Source organism: Ictalurus furcatus, chromosome 8 (genome assembly GCF_023375685.1).
Source record: "Ictalurus furcatus strain D&B chromosome 8, Billie_1.0, whole genome shotgun sequence".
NCBI classification, from domain to species: domain Eukaryota; kingdom Metazoa; phylum Chordata; class Actinopteri; order Siluriformes; family Ictaluridae; genus Ictalurus; species Ictalurus furcatus.
This window is the reverse complement of record NC_071262.1, coordinates 1,526,520-1,548,455: the sequence shown is the minus strand read 5'-3', so window position 1 is coordinate 1,548,455 and position 21,936 is coordinate 1,526,520. Positions and strand designations below refer to the sequence as shown.

General features: G+C 46.1%; 1 protein-coding gene across 1 annotated transcript in view; it reads right to left on the bottom strand.

Annotated features, from left to right (window-relative positions):
- Positions 1-21,936, bottom strand: part of fgfrl1a (fibroblast growth factor receptor like 1a) — a 43,386-nt gene that overhangs the window by 2,252 nt on the left and 19,198 nt on the right. The window contains exons 3-6 of the mRNA XM_053630438.1: positions 19,642-19,914; positions 2,628-2,705; positions 1,166-1,450; positions 65-418 (exon numbers count right to left, since the gene is read on the bottom strand). Of these exons, the coding sequence (XP_053486413.1) occupies positions 65-418; positions 1,166-1,450; positions 2,628-2,705; positions 19,642-19,914 (990 nt within the window). The remainder of the gene's footprint in view (positions 1-64; positions 419-1,165; positions 1,451-2,627; positions 2,706-19,641; positions 19,915-21,936) is intronic.

Here is a 21,936-nt window from a genome sequence, read left to right as displayed (position 1 = left end):
CAGGAGTAACCTGAGGATTAAGACACACTAATCTGTCGTGTTGGATTTAAGCGACGATACAGACCAGGCAGGACGGTCAGGAAGGCGCTGCGGAAGCTGTAGCCCATAGTGTTGGCGCCCAGGCAGATGTACATGCCCGCGTCTTCCTCCTTCGCGCGGGTAATGAGCAGTTTGTTGAGGTAGGAGCCGTCGGGCCGTGACCACACCTCCCCGGTCGGCAGCACGACGAAGCGGTGCTCTCCGACCTCGATGGTCGAATTGTACTTGCTCTCGTCGCCGGGCTCCACTCGCTTGAGCCACTGGATAACAGGTTTCACGTCGCTGCGCACTTTGCACTGGAAGGACGTGGTGCCGCCGTAGTCCACCGTCGTGTTTACGGGATGCGTGCCCGTCAGGATGGGCTTGGAGTTGGTGCGTTCTGTCGAGATAAACAGTATCACTCAAGTTAAAACCCGTACCTAATGTTCATTTATTTATTTATTTATTTATTTATTAATTAACCATTCCTAAAAGTTCGTCCATTAAGGTTGAGAAGGCACGTTTTTTTTTTGTTTTTTTTTTGCACAGGCGAGAGCACGTTTTTCACCTCCCCCTTGCTTGGAGCAGGGCCTTGTGGAAAAGTGTGTTTGTAAAGTCAGCAGGCACAGCTGGGATTTAATCCAGAGCAGATGGTAAATGAGACGTATCTTTCTAGCTCTCTGAATTTACCACCGAACGGTAACCTTGTCATAGTTTCGCACACTAAACCGGTCTAACCACCGAGTGGTAACAAAGCTGTTTATAAAAGCCTTACGACTCTCCACTAAACAGCAGAGAAATCCCGATAATAATCCCGGTAATTACTCAACATCCATTATTCAGCATAGACCACTAAACGACGATCCAAATGAAACACACATTTATCACAAACTCCGTTACGCCACTAATATTCCACTTCATACTGAGCTCGTTTTTATGTTCTTAATTTAGGTGACAGAAAACATCGATCTGTTGTGAACACGAGCAGACTTTTTTTTTTTTTTTTAAAAAAGGCCCCTTTGTTTCGGGGCCAAACAAACAAATGAAAAGCAGATACTGCACGTCAACCGGACACCTTTTCTCTGCCGGGTCTATTAAACCGACACGTTCGGATTCGAGCGCGGTTCGGGAGAAGCGTATGACTTACGGATGACTTCCACTTTGTAGGTGGCGTTGATTTCTCCGGCGCGGTTGGAGACGTGGCAAGTGTACTTGCCGCTGTGCTCGGGCGTGAGGTTTTTCAGGCTTAGCGTCCATTTCTTCTTGCGGCTCTCGCCCACCTCTTCGGGCGCGAGTGGCCTGCTGTCCTTCAGCCACACGATATCGGGTCTAGGGTTTCCACTAGCCGTGCACTTCAGCCGCACCGAGCTGCCCACTGGCCGAGCGATCACCCGCTTCCTCATCTTGGCCGGCTGGGTGAACCGGGGCCGCACTGTAACCAAAGAAACTACGTTTCAGAACCTCGGGAAATTTCGTGTCCTGCATGAAATCATGGAACCGAAGAGGAAAAAGCTAGGGCTGCCTCTAGCAAATGACTAATCCACTCAGTGAAGCTGTAATACGAGTAACATTAAAGTCAACACTGGAAATTAGCTACTTGACTACAAAAGCCCGATATAATATCGCTGTAATGCGTTTTTGAATACCGTGCCCGCTGCCAATTCGGCACGAAGAAAATATCAGCTTATCCCGAGTAAGTGTTTTTGCAGGGTTTAGGTTTAGGTCTGGGGGTTATAGACTTTCTGAAGGCACCATGTAATTTTTCACAACACTGATAATGTTACAACGAAAATATCTCAACACAAGGGCTGTAGTGAGACCCTTGTGGAGGCCAATATTATTGAGCAAAGCGCCACCACATGAGGGCAATTTGACAAAGCAAACAGCAGCTGGCTCTGATGGATTACCAGGCCGTTCGTTGCTGGCTGTTTACGCTCGCAGCAGAGTTCGAACAAACAGCAGGGATAGAACACAATGGTGAACTCGGCCTGTTTTCTCTGCCGGGTGTGATAGTGCTCAGTGGGCGCTAACGGCTCAGACCTGAGACCGAATTGGACGGTGGCCGTCAAAGAGGAATGGAATGCTTCCACCCCCTCCTTGCACGATACTTAAATAGCCTGCTCTTTAGCTTGTCAAATGCAATTGCCAAAACAAAACCTGAGTCTATAGTTGGAGAAGAGTGTGATACCGGTGTAGGGTTAGGCCATGAGTGGACGTGTCCTAACTGGTCAAGGTATTTATCTAGAACTAGACGGTTTGATTGAACATAAAGAAGCAATTGCATACTATTTCTATTTTATCTTTTTTTTTTTTTTAGCTGTCCTTTCTTCCCTATGGTAAATCATGTACATCCTTATAATTGGGAAAAGCGCCACTTGTAGTTGTAATGAAATAAGTTACATGGACTCAGTTTACTCGACTGCTCATGTCCACCGAACCACATTCGATTTTCCAACTGAAAACCTCATGTGACCGGAAGCTCAAAAGAGCCGCTTATGAAACTCTCTGGCACGTAGCAAAGGATTCCTTCTTGATCTTGGGAAGCAAATCACAGTTAACAGGACTGAAAGGAGTTCAAAGGGAGGGATCAGAGAAGTCGAGCACCTTACCCAGTTTTCCTGACGGGTCAGTGGAGAACTCTGCGTCTCCCGCTGGTCTGGCACCGTCCTTCCCTGCGCTCGAGTCGTCTGCACAGAGACAAGACAAAGTGTCTTTGAAGCTTACGTATCAAAAAGACGCGCGTCTCGGCGTTCCCGGCGTTCCGGCGTTCTTTAACGGAAACGCGAATCTGGCTCGAGATAAGTCGGCGAAGCGACGAATACGATACGGCAGCTCAGAGCGGCGCTACGGACGACTTTTCTCGTCTACGGGCGCCAAACGAGACCGTGAGATTTAGACGATTTATGCGCGGAGACCCGAGATGCTTTTTTGGAGAAACTTAATACGATCCGGATTAAACGTTGCGTGCTTCTGTAGGGGAAGAAACCTCTCTAGAAAAGACCGAGAAACTCTATATAATAAGTCAGCGCAATGAAAACAAAGAAGATAAATACTAGCGATTAGTGTGCAGGCAATTCAGAGACCTCTATTCTGTGGGGTACGTGCTCAATTCCTAAGAGCAAGCTTCGAGAGGCAAGTTGGGAGGGATGGAGAGTGAAAAGTGCGAGTGGAAATTCGGGGCCTTTCTGCTCCGGTTACATCCCCCTCCTGCCAACTCGTCCATTCAACACATGACTGGCATTTTCAGAGCTGTCAGCTCTTTGAACCTGTCGGCACGCGGGTTTGATCCGAGAGCGTACGCTGTTTAACGTTCCTGCAGGACAGGCTCCAACCCGACCTGGGCAGAGAAAAGACTTGGCCCGTTACTCTTACAGCTTCATTACTGCTCTCCAAAACCCACTCTTCCCCTTCGCCGCGCCTCACCGGCACATAGCTCTTTTGTTCGGGTTTTATACCCGTCGGAACAATCACGCAGAAATTTTCATTGGATCGATAACAATGGATTCCGGGCTCGGCCCGCTCGCCCGCTCGGCGCTTGTAGCATGTATGTTTAGTATCATTCATAAAACTTCTCCTTAAGGCCAAAACAGCAGTTTGAGGCCTCGGGTCAGAACGTGTGCCAGTTTTCAAAACTTGCAATAACATACGCGTTCTCGCAAAAACCTAAGAACCGCTGCGTTAATCCCCCAACCCCCCGCCCGCCCGCCCGCCCCCCTCTCAACGAAATCTAGATTCATGGAAAGTCAAAAAAAAATAAAAAATAAAAAAAGCGCACGGGTCTTCAGGTTTCTAAACAAACTTCTGTTTCCCTTTAATTAAGTTCAATTGACACCGTGGTGAGCTACATTTCACACGTCCACCAGCCTGCGGTTCTGAAAGGTTCCTAGCCGGGCGACGGAGCTGTTTGGATAACCCCTCCGCGTGTTTGCTTTTACATCTGCTGCAGAAAACGGGCCTTGTTCTACGGGAAACCCGAGCACGCTAATCCCTGTTTTCCTCCCAAGATTGTGTCTGTTAGATGTTTTAATGCTCAGAGGGTCCGCATAGCGGCGAGCTAAAGAGCTAGCTAGATCCTAAATGAAGCCGTGTGGAGTCCTCAGGGCTAGCGATAATAAAATAATAATAAAATAAATTTAAAAAACCCTTCAATATTTATGGTTCTTGCTAGTTCCAGCAATCCAGTGCTGTCATGTTATCATCCAAATCATTACAAAACAATGTCCCTGCATCCACCTATAATTAAAGCTCCATCAAGGTGTCCGGAATGAAGTATGCTAATTATTCCGTCTTCGTATACAGCATGTCCCGGTCGAGTCAGCAGTGATACACGCGTGTTTTGAAGACCATGTATTTTTTCCAAACGGAGCGTCGGTACGGTGGACCCGTGTTAGCTGTTAGTTTGGCTTTGCTTTACTGAATTACAGCACGCAGCTTATGGAAACCATTACTGATTTTTGGTGCTACACAGCCTCATATTAACAGCCAGCTCCAAATGGTGAAAATTTATGAGCCGTGGTCACGGTGGAGACATCGCTACATTACAGACTACAGTCGTACTCCGAAACGAATAACAACTGACAAGCTGACAGATTAACTGCCTGTCAGGCGTATTTATGTTCAACCAGACGAGTGGATCCTTAAAGCCCTTTTTATTTGAGGCGAAGGAAACGGTGTTGTGTGTTCCACCAGAAGGAGCACACCGTGATGAAGTACAATCCCAATTCGGAAAAAGTCGGGACGGTATTGAAAATGCAAAAAAAGAAGGAAAAAAAAAAAAAAAACAACAACCCCCAAACAAACAAAGAGTCGTTTGAAAATCCAGTTCACGCTGTTTCCTATACTGAAAACACTTCATTAACACGTTATTTGATGTGTTACTTTGTGAATTTAATTTGTTTTTGGAAATACACACTCATTTCAAATCTTGACTGCGACACACGACAGAAGAGTCGGGACGGGCGACTGTTTAGCGCTGTGTAACGTCAGCGTTTCTTTCAATAACGCGTATTAAGCGTTTGGACGCGGAGTGAAGACACAGGGTGGTTAAGTTTAGCGAGTGGAATTTTCCCCCGTTCATCCGTTATGCGTTTCTTCAGCTGCGCGGCTGTACGACGTCTTCGTCGCCTTATTTTGCGCCTCATAACGCACCACACGTTCTCAACGGGAGACGGGTCAGGACTGCAGCAGGACATGCTCGCACCCGAACTCTCTGCTTACGCGAGCATGCGCTTGTAATCCGGGCAGAATGTGGTCCGGCGTTGTCCTGCCCTGGATAGTAGCGTATGTTGCTCCAAAATGTCTACATATCTTTCTGCATTAATGCTGCCCTCACAGATGTGAGAATTACCCATACCATGGGCACTGACACGCCCACATACCATGGGCACTGACACGCCTACATACCATGGACACCAACACACCCCCATACCATGGACACCGACACGCCCCCATACCATGACAGACGCTGGCTTTTGGCCCTGACGCAGATAACAGCTCGGACGGTCCTTTTCCTCTTTGGCCCGGAGAACACGACGGCTGTTTTGTCCAAAAACTATTTGAAACGTCGACTCGTCGGACCACGAAACACGATTCCACTGTGCTACTGTCCATCTCGGATGAGACCGAGTCCAGAGAAGTGGGCGGAGCTTCAGGACAGTGTTGATTTGTGGCTTCTGCTTTGCACAGTAAAGCCTTAACTCGCATCTGTGGATGCAGCGGCGAATCGTGTCGACCGACAAAGGTTTACCACAGTATTCCCGAGCCCATGTCCGGACCTCCGTTACAGACTCGTGACGGTTTTTAAGCCCGTGACGTCTGAGTGATCGGAGATCGCGCGCGTTCAGAAGTGGTTTTTTCGGCCCCGCCCTTTACGCCCCGAGATTTGACCGGATTCCTTGAATATTTTAATTATATTGTGCACCGTAGAAGGTGAAACGCCCAAAATCCTCCCGATTTGTCTTTGGGGAACGTTCTTCTCAAAGTGTCGGATTATTCACTGACGCATCTGCTGTCAGATCGGCGAGCCTCGACCCGTCCTCGCTCTTGAAGGACTCCGCCTTTTTTTGGAGGCTCCTTCTATACCATGATTACACGATTACCTCACCTGTTTCACATCACCTTCTCATTCCAACTTCTCACATCGCTACGAGTCCTAAACTGCCCCTGTCCCAACTTTTTTTGGAACGTGTCGCATGCATCAATTTAAAAAATAACTACGCAGTTGATTAGGTAAAACATCGAATACCTCGTCTTTATACGTTTTTTTTGTTTGTTTGTTTAAATACAAGTACACTTACACAATCACTCCTCTTTGTTTGTTTTTATTAGCGTTTTCCATACTGTCCCGACTTTTTCTGAATAGGGCTCGTAGCCCAAATATCACCTCAATACTTTTCTGAAGTCACTACACCTTTCATAACTCAGCTCGCCCAATACCGACAGGGTCACAAACTTTTTTTTTCTCTTGAACTTGAAACATCTGTTGGATGGATACGTCATGCGGAAAGAAAAAAAAACTAAAAAAACCCCAACTTAATCCAACGATATGCTCTGCCGCTAATTCTTAAAAAAACCCCACTATTTCCTTTTTAATATTCTCTTCACTTTGACTTTAATTGCTTGAGACCGAGTCTACAACAACTCGCAAATTAAGACACAAACGTACAACACAGCACCTGGGGAGTTTCGAAAAAACTTACAAAGAGCTATTGAAATCGTTCTCCAAGTTCCTACAAAGGCTCTGACTATGACTTCTTCCATAACGTCACCTTCCTATTGACTCAGAGGCAGCATGATTAGCTACAGTCCTTCTCGCTTTGGCACAATCCCTGACAGTCTGCCTCCATCCCTGCTACGCCGAGGAGCACGAGACAGCTTTACTAAAGGCCTTACACCGGCAAATAAGCACTGACCTCGCATTAAGCATTTCCTTTCCTCTTTTAAGGATTACCGGTGCAGAGGGAGAAGATAATGACCGTAGTCTATGCGGTATTCCTGCCTCGGGCTTGCAGGACTCAAGATCGCATCTGGGGAACGGGGAAAGTCTGCGAAGATTTGGGATTTGTTTCCCAAAGGTATTACGGTGCATAGTCACGGTAGGGCACTGGAGAAAGAAGAACAACAGGAAGTTTTTAGGTTCGTGCGACCTCACAATTCCGACGGGACCCCGAAGAGGATACAGGCGTTACCGAGGACGACCGATTTCCATGAACGTTCGTTATCCTGCATCAAATGCCGCCTTGACGGTCTCGATATCCATCCACACGATCGTTTCGGGGACGTAGGGGCGCGGTGGTCCGAGTCTACACGGGCTCTACTTAGTACACCCGAGGCTTTCGGAAACACATATTCTTCTGATTAGTTTCCGAGGAAGTGTGTATGGCTTTGTTCGATTCGTCTGGTTTGATTGCAGGCCGTCGGTGGTAATTACGGCCACCTGTGAGGGGATAAAGAGAAGCCCGCGTGACGCGTTGGAATCCTTGTACGAACAGGACGGAGAAAATTCTTCAGGTCTGACACAAGTTTCCAGCCCTAGGGAGCCACTACGGTGCACGCAATGACGTCCAGTCGTCGCGTTTATGATCTCACGTGTGTGGAAGAGGACGGACAGCGCATTTCTTTAAGATTGAGACACAATAAAACCCCCCAGGGGTTAAAAACGAAACCTTATGTCCAATAGTATTATCAGTTATCACGCTTTATTGTGGTGCCCGGTCCTTTCAGCAAACATCACTCCAACACGTGTGTAAATACCAGACCGGGTGAAGATCTTGTATCGCACTACGCTTTCTAATCACAGCTTTATTAGCCAGCGTGGGTTTTTATTCTCCTTAAAACCCTCCGCAGGGTAACGTACGACCCCGTGCTGATGTTCTCACAGCGGTGTTTAAGAAAGCAGCGCCGTGCCATCACTAAGAGATCCTCAGCGAAAATACACGGCGGGATCAAACGTTAGCGAGGCACGTAACGGAGATCGCCTTTTTACGTTTATACCCGTCTTCCCTCGATTCTTTTAACGCCGTGGCATCCGGTTATCTTTCCCCTGCCCGGAATATTCTCTTTTATATGCGTGTATTATTACAGAATACGGGTTTTAACTGCGTAGTCAGCGAGCATGTGGAACTCGGGCAGTAAATGTCGACCTTGATATATTTTAGAGGTTTACGCTCCGCGAGTTAAGTATCATGTTCTGCACATATCCGCAGTAAAAAGTCCTCGACCGCCTCGCTCTGCGCGAAGCTCGGCACGCAGCGGCGGTCGGAAAGCTGCTTTAGATCGTGTTCGCGCTTCGTTTTTACACGCCGAGATATTCAAAGCGGAGAGATTCCGAGGACGGACTCGCGCGGACCGAGCGTCGCGTGCACAGCGGGTGCGGCTCGAGTTCGGAGGGAATGGTGTCTGTCCATACGGACACTTGGAGAGATTTATATTCTCGATCGTATTTCGTCGTCTATTTTAAAAAAAAAAGATCCTGAACATACTGAATTAAAAGCATTTGGGGGAGAATAACAGAAGACAGAGGACTAATCGAGTTTAAAGATCAGGTGCATCGCAAACACGTTCGGTGAGATCGGTGGCATTTCTGTGCGCTGCCCACCTGCTGTCACTGACCCCTCCCCTCCCCCTTCACCCACTCGCCCCAGCTGCCTGCCTGTAACTCTAGCAAACATCAAGGACGGGACCGGCGCTTTACCGAATTAACATATCTCGGATATTGATTGCACGACGCTCCCTTTGAAACGGACACCTCCGCCCCCGCACGCTGAACTCGCGCTCATTCTCACCAAATTGCTTAGGAACAAAATGGCGCCTTAAAAAGGTGTAAGGCGTCGGTTACCTGCCGAGTAACATCCGTCTCGTGAAACTTTGAATGCTAAGTTGTACCGAGTACGCTCGTCAAAATAAAAACGACGACAACAAGCGCTCCACATGAGTGTTTCTTTAAGGAGGTCGTTCTTCCGGTGGGGTACAAAGTACAGGAAGAAGTCGCTTCACGTGATGCTAGAACGTTGACAAATTGAACGACTCCGCCATTTTTAAAAGTCACTGTTTAGAGAACCTTTTAACTAGAACTCATTTCAGATCGTTTAGTCTCATTTCAGTTCTTGGCAAACGCAAGATTGTGATTCATGGGTTATAGCCTCAAAGCCACTGTGGAAGTCTGTGAGGAGTTTGAGCTACTCCGACATTTCAATCAACAATACAAACACAGTATAAAAAAATAAAAAAATGTAAAAAAAAAAAACCTTCTTTTTTTATCCCGCGTATGGAGGTCATGCCAAGGAAAACAACTTCGCAGAGGAATCACGAGCGCACCGCTCCAGGACAAAGCGCTCGAAAGGAGTCCGAAGCCGGTAATACCCGATACGTCCCATCAACACGTATTTTCATCAGAGCCGCGCGGAGGCACCCGGTGCGGCGTTTGAAGACGACAGGAGGAGTTGAGAGAAGGAGAGCCGGTGCCAATTCACCGTGAGCCGCTTTCCGTCTGACAATCAGCAGCACATGTCTAAAGACTTACTCACACTCCTGAAACATGCGCCCCTATTCTCATATCGTACAGAGTTACACGGAGCGCCAACAAAGTCTGAGGTTTAAACACCACATCAAAGAACACCTTCACGGAGAGATGAAAAGAAAAAGGAAACGGCTAATCGGCTATACTGGTTCTCCGACAGTCTTGAAAACATCTTGATCTTTTTTATCACAGCGCACCGTGTAGCTGTGCCGGTTATGGACTTAGTGCAATCTGAAAATGTGCGGAAAAATATTTCCTACCCAGCCTTGAGTAAACAATTCTCACAGGCGCAAAAAACAAACCAAAACAGCGGGGTTCAGACTTTGATACGAGATTAAAAATGTTGAACTGAGATTGGACCCTAATCCAAATAAAACATTTCAGTCAAGTAGAACTGTTTTGTAAAAAAAAAAAAAAAAAAGGGGGGGGGGGCATTATAAACGCATTATTATCGCAACACGTTTTTAGAAACGACGCCTCGCAGCTCCCGGGTCTCGATCGATGCTGGTTCGACGTTGAGTGCGGATGAGGTAACGAGGCGCGGGGCGGGACGCGAGGGCGTCGCGAGAATCGATCCAGCAGTCAGAACTGAAAGGCGGGCCAAGTCATAAAACATATTTACACGGGAAAGGACACGAAGCTCAGAAATGCACGAGTCTAAAACTCTTTAAAACACAAAACAAAACAACACGAAAGAACAGGACGGTATTAAAAACGGCGCTAAACTGCGAACAGGTGCACGCGTTAGGGAACGGACCAGTGACTAGGAAGGGGCGGAGACTGGAACAAGAGGCATGTCAAAATTTCCCCAAAACAAAACAAAACGCACCAGTAGTTGGATTAGTGATTCTTAGTTGTGAATGAGTGTGTAAAAGTGTGTGTGAGTACTGTACGTGTGTGTGTGTGTGTGTGTGTGTGTCCCATTCAGCGTGTATTCCCCCAGCGTTCCCGGGATAACCTCCCGATCCACCACGACCACAAAAACGAACGGCGTGTATTTATTTAACGTTTACCACACGTCTGAAAAGCTCAGGCACGTAAAAGCGTCCGTACCGCGTCACAGTTTCTCCTTCTGCGACGTCGATCGACGGCGTGACGCGCCGATTAAAAACGTCGCGTCTGTGCCGCACAGTTTATAAATCGCTGTTTTTCGTGATTCTACGTCACGATCGAAGATCGAAGCGACCGTGCTGTCGGAGATTGAAAGAAAAAAACAACACAAACCCGAGGGGGTCGGGCTAAACGGAGCGCTTCGGAGACTTCAAAGGCGGCCCCGCGACGAGGCAGCGTCTTCTCCTCGAACGCATCTGAACTAATTGGCGCGTCTATTCTCTCTGACCACACTTCGCTTGTTTCCTTTCATGCAGGTTGCACCACTGTGCAGTCAGGGCTCGGTAATCAGCAGCCGGCCAAAGAAAGGACAGCGAAGGAGCCGAACAAAGACCACCTCTAATGAGAGAGGATTCCTCTGCTGTACCAGTCACCCAGCACCGCCGAGAAAAAGCTATTATATGTCGTTAAAAGGGTGGAAACTCGGGGTAGGTGTGTAGACGTGGGGGGCTCAAAAGGATATAGGCGCCACCCTCTGTGTCGGCCCCCTAGTACCTCCTCGGGGAACAATGCAGGAACAAGCTTAATCCTGGCCGGCTTATAATGAGCTATAAGCTTTCCTTTCAGAGCAAAAGCGCTCTCGGTCGGTCCTTTGGCCGCTAATCAGGGACAAAATGCTGCTTCTGTGCTTTTCAGCATTGCAAATCCCCATTCCTGCGCAGGTTCTCTTGTTTTGCGTTTTCAAGTGTCCAAGCTTGAAGAGGAGAAGAGCTGAAAGGTCCATGAGAAACCTGAACGCACGGAAGCTTTATGTTCAAGTGGGCCTTTTCAGGCTGCACCGATGCGTTCGGGACGAAGAAGAACGCGAGAGAGCTTCTTCCTCCCTCGTCTCGTCTCGTCTCATCTCATCTCGAACTGAAAGTCTCACTCTTTACTGTAAGAAAAAAAAAAACAAACACGCCGATGTTCAAGATTTAAAAATCGCCCTATGAACCACAAACACGGTCGGGTCACGTAGACGTCGTTCGCGAGTGTCCTCTAAAGAACCGCACGGGAGAAACTAATAGCTGTGAACTCGTCGTGATGCACGGGAGACTTCCCCCCCCCCCTCCCCCCCTCACTTCTTGTATAAATGTCAGCGTAATCCGTTAAAGTAAAATGACATTTAACCGGCTTAAAGGCGAATGTTTTGCGGGCTGGCAAAAAAATAAAAAAAAGAAACGTTTCACAAACCGAACTCCGTTTTACAGTTACGCTCCCACTGGCAAGGCCAGACTTCTTATTACAGATGAAACAAATGACTTCCTAATTTATCGTGAAGAGCCAATTAGGAGATGCGAAACTTTTAAAGACCTCTGTCTGTTTGTTTGTTTGTTTGTTTGTTTGTTTTTGGTCTGCTCCGGATGACTCATGAAAGCCCGCGCAGATGATATTCCTTTGTGTCGCTCCTCTGAACATGAGTCATCTTTAGTCGATCCCTTCACAATTACTTTGCCTCAAAGCAAACCTGACGATATTCACATTCAACTCTCCCTTTTTTTGGGACGTGAATCGTATCGGACACGCCTAGCCAAGACGCGTTTCGCAAATTCCTGGCCCGTAGGTTAGACTGCACGTCCCGCCTCGGCATCTCGTGCTGCAGGACGAAACCGAGCAGAACTGCGATACGGGTCGTGTCGAGACTCTGCCCCGCTCTATTAGAGCCTTCGTAAACAGGTAGGCGTGAAACCTAATCCCGGGCCTTATACCTTCGGCCGGTCCTAGCCGCTCGAGTGCTTTGTTTGCGCCACCCCCACACCCTTTCCCCTCCCGCCCTTTTCCGGATCTTTTTAGTGGCTCCCTTTGCCAGTGCCTTTGAAACTCAAGCTTGCCCCCACCTGTAGCGGGACGAACACCATGTTTACATTATTGTGCGCTTAAAATGGCATCTTCATTTCCTCTGCCTTGTTCCCGGACGAGTAGGTCAATAACAATACAAAAGAGGGCGGATCTGTTTGGCTTGTGGTGGTGCTGCTTTGATTTTTTAATGTTTTTTTTTTTTTTTTTTTGGATCATACCCAAGTTTATCCTGACTCACGAATGAAATGTTGATTCACCGGTGAGGCATATAAGGATCAGAATAATAATAAGAAGAAGAAGAATAATACATGAAGTGTTTGGATGGAGGCTTTTTCGGAGCACGAGTACGTGTTAATCCTTTTCCCGAGGTTTGACTGCGGCATATTTTTGGAGGAGTGAAAGGTTACGCGAGTTTATTTATGATAAGGTCTGTCTGGTGAGCCAGTGTCCAAGAAAAAGGGATTGAATATTACAACTGTAATACTGTAACGCGATAGCCTTTGAAATCTTTACCGTAAAGTCATACTTTTTTTTTTTTTACACATTTGAAGGTCAGCCAGTTCTTTCCTTTTTGTTTTCTGTTTTCATAAGCTACTATTTCTCGCTAAGTTCCTCTCCGGTAAAGAGGAGTGGAACGAAGCCATGGCTTTCAGATAAACGTCTGTTTTGGAAAAAAAATAAATAATTATAAACGTTCTGTTCTCGAACAAACGGAGTTGGTGAAACGACGGGCAAAAAAAAAAAAAAAAAAAAAGAGAAAAGAAAAGTAAAATGGCATTATCTGTCCTGTCCCTTTCCTGCTTTCTATTCGAAAGTCCTGATCCGTCTTGGCCTTGCTTCATCAAGCGTGTCACTCGGTCTCTGACGGACCCTGATGCCTGGCAGCCCGATGGACACATGACCACTGAAGCTGAGCAAAGTACAAACGAAGACAAATCTACCGAGAAGCCTGCCATAACAGGTTGGTTAGCACATGAAAGGAAGACAAAAGGAGGGCTTTGTATTCCTCTTTACGCCCATTTCCTCTGTTCTTCCCAATTCCGTGACTATACTTATTCTCCACTTAAACCAACAGAGTTAGCTTTCTTTTTTTTTCTTCTTCTTTCCATTCTCCACCTCGTACTGAAGAGATATGATGGCAAAAGACCAGCGGTATAAAGGAGATACTCCGATTTTATGGCAATTAAGCCGAGCTTATTGCGTAACTCGACACCGGATATCTCACTGCCGTCTTCCGTGAATTTAATTCCTCCGACCTGCTTTGAAATTCGTTTAATATCTAATCGGAAGTTTCCGAGGGAGCCTGCGAAGGTCATGAGATTGGGCCGCGAACGCGATCTGTTTTTCTTAGGTTCTGCCCCGAGACAGCTGTGGAATCTGACACTCGTGTCAAGGAGTGCGTGGAGAAAAAGAGATTAGGGAGAGCGCAGGCGGACTTTCTCATTCCCGTCACGTTCGTCGACCCAACAGCGCAGAAGGACGACTTTCTTTTAAGTTCTCCTCAAAAAGATTCCTGTGATGAATGCCGTGAAACGTGAGCTTTCGGCGTGTTTCGACTTTGTTGAGCATTCCGTGCAGAACGAGGGGAGGAGAGAGGGAGGGAAAGGAAAAAAAAAAAAAAAAGAAAAAAAAAACAGCTCTGGTTGTACGTTCTCACAAAATTGCTTCCAAAGATATCATGTTTGAAATTTTGGGGTTTCCGGCAGCCCGGCACATTCAGCCTTAACAGCACAGAACGGAAGGAGAGTGTCGGCTCTGAAATCTCAGGTCTGTTTGTACAGTCCGTGTAAAAAAAACAAAAAAAAAAAAAAAAAAAAAAAAAAAACTCTCATTTTGTTTTGGAAGGCTTTGGAATAATTACATTCCCAGGAAAAATATTTCCCAAACTCACTCCATTTCAAGCACGCCAGCAAAACTGAAACCTAGATAAAGGATATCCACGACGTACAGAAGTATTGATAAAGCCCCCTCTCAGACGGCTGATACGATCAGAGATCAGACCTTACAACATCTTACTGTTCTGTATCAACTGTCGGGCCCCTCCAAAAATAATAATAATAATAATAATAATAATAATAATAATAATAATAATAATACGTGATGATGGATGAAAACCTTTTTTAGACAATAAGTAGACAAAATGTGCACTACAAGTTCCCAGATTAAAATAATAATAATAATAATAATAATAATAATAATAAATCTTTGCTAAGGTGCGTAGAACCTAAAAACTGATGAACTTGCTCAGGCAGACTGACCACCTCAGGGCATCCTGAAGTCTTCAGGGAAACCCTGCATACAGATCACTAGATATCTCAAGCTTCAGTGTTCCTGGATTAAGATCACTACCAGATGTTGGCTGAGCAGCAGCTTCTGAGGCCCAAACAAGCTCCACAAATCACTATAAATCGCCGGGGACTCCTCTGTAGCTTCCTACACGTCTTAATTCTGCAATTACTTCAAGTCACGTCTGCGCCGAGTTCGTGAGCAAAGAGATCTCAAAATCTCATTTATCTCGGTCGCATTGTTCTGTTCTTAGTAGCCGGTTTACACTGGCACGAGCTAACAAAAGCAACACGAAGCGACACTGTACTCTCACGGTCTCGTCTCAATCGGTATCATATCATGATATGCCCTCTCTAAAGGCTAGCTTTTCTCTCATTAGCTTCGAAAAGTAGTGCAGGTTAGCCCGAACAACCAGACTAGAATAACATATGGACGCTGGAAACGGGCATCGGTAAACAAACAGGGATACTTTGTTGGTGTAGGGAGAAATAAATCTGTCGTCAAACGTGGAGGACGTGAACGAGCGGGTGTAGGGAGTGCGAACGGAAAAAGAAACGGATCACGCTTGGAGGACAGGGAGCGGTGTATAGTTTGGAAACTATAAGACGGACGAGCGGTTCCCAGAGCCGGCGCTGTCACTGACGCATGGATGCTAATGTCTTTCCCATCTGGCTGGAAGAAGGGCAAGGCTACTAATGAGTCCTATCATCACTGGTCTCCAGTCCTCACTGGGACATTTGATCACTAAGCCATAAAACCCAGAGAGGTCTGCACATGCAGGCCCAGTACTTCAAAAACACCATGTTGTTGGGGTTTGTTTATTTTGTTGGTTTTTTTTTTTCTTTAAACATTACTCTAAATCTTTTTTCCACATGTATGTGGATATTTTATAAAACACGAAGCTTGTCCATAACATCCTCCATGGACGTGGAGGAATTTTAAAACGCATCCGTGTGGCCGGGACGAACGTTTTCCGCTGTCTGCTGTGGATTTTCACGTGTCGTGCGTGCGCTAGGACTCGAACCTGCTAGCCTGATCGGTACTCTGGTGCTCACCGTAACATCACTGCATGGTATCGTTGTCGTATTTTGTTTGCAAGCAAGCGCCGGTATACGATACGCTAGCGTAGCGATGTGAGCTTAAGCAGTAGCTCTTCCTCGTTGCCGGTCCACACGAACCCACGTGTTCGACGTCTGTATTTTTCCACGTTTCCTCATGAACGATTATCAGTACCTATCTGGCTGGCCTTCTCGTCTGAGCGGTTTCGTTGTAGTTGTTGCGCTTTTGTTCGGACCTGTGGACGGGGTCTGAGTAATGCTTGGGACGCTGGGGGTTATTCGATGTTAGGACGTAGGTGGATATTTATAAAATCCTAGAGCAAGAATATCTGGAGCTGGTAGCGATGCTTGCCTTCGTGGTTCTGAAAGTTGTTGAGGAAGAGCTGAACACTAAAACAAACAAACAAACAAACTACCCTAATAAAAGAAATAAAAAAACGTTTTAAAAAAACCACGGAATGTTGGATGGAGGAATACCGGAATCCTTCAGTGTTCTTCGCTGGGCCTGACTTCAGTGCAGATGCAGACAGAGGAGCTTTTGTGTGGTGGAATATAATAAAACAGAGGAAAAATATTTATATTCATCTAAATGAAATGTAATTAAAGAGCAAGGACAGACAGGCAAAAAAAAAAAAAAAAAAAAGGTGTCGATGTTCTTCTCGTGAGCGAGGACGTGAAGATATCAAAAGAAGAAACGGACGAGGTTCTGAACTAATTACCGAGACCACCCACAGACCTGCAGAACGGCACGGATCGACTTCCACCGCCACGTTCATGCCTTATTACTCGAATATGCTTCGATAGTTGAAAATGTGGCAGCACTTTACTTTAAATGCCTTTCATGTAACCAAGCGCACACCAACCCTCCCGTCACTGCCAAAGCGGATGTGTCGTTCCAGAACAATATTATTATTAGTCTGTAAGAAAGATTGTGGAACGATCTGGATTACTCTGGCTCCTGGAACGTTATCCGGATCTTTATAAGAAATCCAGACTTATCTCACCGGACTAAAGAATCTCGTATTGAAAATAAACGATACCTTATACGATTTGCTATTTCGTGTGAGCACATCGGTGAGGACGTAATGCGATGCGTTCCCCTAAGAGTAGCTGCTCCGTTCGTGTCCATTTTCTAAGATGAGATGTCTTTCTTGGATGTTCCGCTTCAGCTGGGACTCATCCAGTCTAAAACACTGACTTATTATTATTATTATTATTATTATTATTATTTCTTTTCCCTGACGGAGTCAACTGATTGATTTGATTAGCCTCTTTTGGCTCGTGGTCATGTTGCGTTACGTCAAGTTTTAGATAGCCCTGATATTTTTTTTTAGTGGGGGAATTTATTAGTCCCTTAGTTATTGCAAGTCCAGGTCCAGGTCATGTTTCTGCAAATCAAACCCACATCATTATTCTGCCTCCACCCAAAAAAACAATAAATCTGCACATGCATCGAAAAATGAAGCAGTAGCGCAACTCTGAAAACACACTGAACATCAGTCTTGTTGCATGTTTTGGGGGTTTTTTTTTCCTTTCTTTTTTTTCCCCTTCTTATGGTAGATTCAACACAGATGTCAACACCTGCAGATTGAGGCTTCTACGCTTTGCCTTTGGACCGATATCTGCAAGACGCAGAAGATATACTGGCTGCCTGTGAAGCGACGGACACCCGGATCTTTCCGAATCCTTTTGTAATGCTTTTCAGTGTAATCAGCGAATTCACTGTATCGGGGCTGCATTACACTTGAACAAAAGAAACTCTTTTCTCTGTGACAGAGCGGGTTTCAAACCAACAACTATTAATAGTTGAGTAATTAACTATTAGTAATTCTGTTTTGCTGGGCTATTGACTTGCGTGTTCAATATCTGTAAATAAAAAATATGCACACACCTCTACCCCTAACCTTAACCTCAGTAACTTAAAACAATTCATTTTTAGGGAGGGGGGAGGTGTGGGTTTGTTGTTATGGAGCAATTTTCCCCACAAGGTCAAAACTGTCACACATTACTATCGTTATGAGACATTTGGTGCGCGTAATGAGATGCCCCATCCTTCTACACCCTCCCCACCCCATCCACACAAAATGGTGCGACAAAGACATTATGGAACAAGATGGAGTTCAAGGGCCCTGACTAACCAGCATGGCGGAGACAATAATGGTGCATCAAAGCCATCCTGGTGCAACTTGGGCGCCCAGGCACAGCGGGTGCAGCTGCTCAGCTGAAGTCATCGTGGCAGCTGCCCCAAAAATCTCCGATCCATTAGAGGCTCCTGAGGGGGGGATTAAAAGCCTCAAGCCTCGCAAGACACTCTATACAAGAGTTTTTCATTTTCTCAGCTGATACTTTTTTGGTTTTCTCAGCAATATATATATACACACATAAAAAAAAGAAAGGTTTCCTGTTATAATGGATAGTTTCGGGGGGAGGGAGAGAAGCAAGATGGGGCAAGAAAGTTTCTCTGAGTGGGCTGCACCGTATTACATATTACCACAGAGGACATTAAGAGATTGCTAATGATCTACCGTATGGCGCAGTACAGTCTAGTCGCTAGTGAGGATGTGCTCAATACCCACAGCTCAGCCCCTATTGTCTTACGTTACACAAGACTTATTTGAGAACAAAATAAAAGGATAATTAACTCAGCCTGGCTAATATAAAACTGACCCTGAAAGAGGCCCACGGCGAGGCTCTCCATTTAGACTTGGCGCTGCTTTCGATAGACATTTTCCGCCCTCAAATGAGAGGTTATTCGGTCCAGGAGATAGCACAGATCACCGTAAACCCCAAAACCATCGTCCTGTTCTATAGCATGGACTGTACGCGCTGTTTCCCTGATTGATTTAATAGGCTGGGGGTAGGAGAGAAAAGGCGATTCATGTTTCAGGCTGTATTTTGAATAAAATGGCAAGTTTCAAAATCTCTCCACAGGGATCAGGGTTCATGTGCTCAGAGAGTTCCGAGAGGAGGCTTACAGGATCACAAGACTTGCTCAGGTTCTCTACGGGGAGCCGGGCCAAATTAGGCCTGGATTAATTGGGCGGACAGCCAGTTTACTCATGCGACACCGTCCGCTTTTACTAAAAACAAGACGAGATCCTCCAGTGGATGTCACACCTGAGCGACGACCGTCGAGCTGCCCGTAACGATCACAGAGAGCTGGGTCGAGCCTTTTAATAAGAACTGCGCCTATTAACAGGATTGAGTTAGTTGTGGTCGGCTGGAACGGTGAGGCTGCGATGAGAGGCTCTACAAGTCTGCTGAATAGCGATATACATATGATCGTATTCGAAATACTCCTAAGCTGGAGTATAAAAAAAAAACAGAGTTACAAAAGCCGTCTTGTATTATACCAGTCAAATAATAACTATACATAATACTTCAATTAAACGTCGTAGTTTCAGACGGGTTCATGGAATCACAGTATTAATACGTATTAATGTAGGATGTACGTTAAAACGTTGGATGTTTATTTAAAGAACATTTAAAGCGTTTTAGATCATCATACTGCATTTACACAGACACACATACACAGGGCTGGGCGATATGACACAGAAATATCGTATCACGACACCCGGGGACGTTTCTACAATACACAATGCGTATCGCGGTACATGACTTAGCTGACAATTATACATCCGTTAAACGGCGTATTTCGTCTTTTCGGTTAAAAGACGAAATTTTTACGGAAATAAAAATGACGTCAAATTGACGTTCAGTTCCGTTCGGTCTGTAACGGTTAAAAAAAAAAAAAAAACATACCGACAATATCTCGGAAAAGTGTATCGGATAATCGTTTATCGCGATATCGACGGTATATCGATATATATCGTCCAGCCCTAGACACGTACACCATCAGAAGGAAAGACTCACCGATCACAATGAGGGTGTAGTTGATGTTGACGCTGCCGAAGCCGTTGGTGGCTTTACAGTTGAAAGTCCCGGCGTCCTCGGCCTCCACCTCTTTTATGCGCAGCGCTTGATGCGTGACCCGGAAGCGCATCCATCCGCTGTGGATATTGCGGCCGTCTTTGCTCCACATGATCAGGGGCGGCGGGTCACCCTCGACTGGACACTGGAGCTTCATGGTGCGTCCGACCCGCACCGTCTGTCGATGCGCCACCTTCTCTGAAACACGGGGGGGACCTGAGAATAGATTTCAAACCGAGTGTAATCGATTATCGTCTGCCGGATTTCACAAGGCGTCTCGTTATGTTGACTGGAATAGCATCAGACGTCTGTCTTAATAGGAGTCTGCCGGTCTGGTGCATTGATACGGATACTGGTATCACGTATCGGGTCATACACCACGATACCGATCATCCAATGACGCGCACTAACACGCACACGTGCGCTTTTCATGCCCAATGTTCAAACAGAGCTGACTGATTACGAGCTAGGTTACTCATTTCAGTATAGACGATCATCAAAAGACACGTACTCGCACGTATTTCGGTCCGAAAGCTCATAAAAAGTTCCTGGTGCATCACGATATATAGACAGCAGGCCAGTTCTTCGAAGTTTCTTCTTCCTAACAACTCCTAGACGTAATAGACCTGTAATCTAGCTTTATTGCCTCGGACACATGGCACCGTCTAATCTGTCGCTCTTCTGGAAACAGTACCCTCTTTCAAATCCTAACGTACTGTTGACAGATTGATGCAACCGGAGAGTCTCAGCGATGTGGTTAATATAAATACCCAGGACTACATCTTTAAAAACCCGCTGCTTGTTTCCGTCTCCGAATGAACGCATTACAACCGGCCTTACTCTCCGACCGGCGCACCGGATCTTACGAGTGTTGAGCTAGGCTTAGTTTTAAGTAGCCTTGGCTCGGCTCGGTGAAAGAGGTTTCCCCTGGCCCACGCACAGCCTTGCTTACTCGCCGTTAAGAGACTCAAGGCAGGAAATTGATAGTGTCACTGTTTATGTCTGCAGGGAAATTGTAACCACAGTCCCTTGTCAGCCAGCCATGTCTCCCTGGCTTGCTGCTCTACGGAGGCTACGCCGTTTGCGCGCGCCTTAGCTGGTGGCTCCTTCGTGGTTATAAAAAGGTTCAAACCTGTAAATACCGTCTACACTTATTGCTCTTAAGGCAGGGGGAGTCACTTATAGCCGCTGTTTATACAAGTCTAATGCCTTACTCTATCTATCTCATACAGCTGAATGTTTGACTGGAAAAGAGATTTGCACAGGAACGGTTTTTGCATGTACGGCACGGTTGGGTTTTTTTTTAATTTATTTATTTTTTACTTTAATGCTTAATTAAAGGCACAACTGGGATTAATAAGCAGTATTTTTGTAGCTTGTACGGCAATAAAATAAATACGCAGTCATTTCAACTAATTGAATAAAGAATATTAAAAAAAGAAAACCGGGAAAAAAAATATTTTTTCTAAAAACAAACGAAACCACATTTAAAATGACCATTATTTAGTTCTGGATAAGATCTTAAACTGTGCTGTGAGAAAGCAATCATTTACTGGTCTATTATCAACACACACACACACACACACACACACACACACACACACACACACACACACAAAGATTGTAGGACCCGCAGCAAGGTGAGTGCGGCACCGCTAAGTTACTAAGCGTGACTGACCACATCACACTACTGTTTCTCACAGGAGGAAGTGGGTAGCTGACACTTTGACAAATGGAGGCTCGGAATGTGAAAAAGAAATTAGTCACAGTCAGGAATCTGATGTAAACCCTCCTCTCCTCTTCTCTCTTTCTCTCGGCAAATGGCTTTCTCATCAGAGACGAACCTCAAGTAAACCTTCCTGGTGTGCCGTTCCCCCAGATTGAATTCTCATTCTCTCTGGAAGGCTGTACGCCCACTCTTCAGGCAGATTTACGAGCGTTTTGCTCCCGGCCTTCTGTTCGGGAAAGGCCTGTGGGTCAGACCCAAGGCTTCTCCTCCGTACTGGGGCCCAGGGGCTGACAGCGTGGCGCGTTTCACAGATCAGAGGTGCGCGGAGGAAAACAAAAAAAAAGAAAAAAAGAAAAGAAAAGAAAAAAAAGGCCCCACACTTTCACGAGCTGCTCTCGATTCTCTTCTTCTGCCTCCGTCCCAGCACAGCGCCGATTAATGGACAAACCAATCGACAGCTCTCTGGAGCTACACGTAGCCTCTTAAAAAAAAAAAAAAGATCCCCCCCC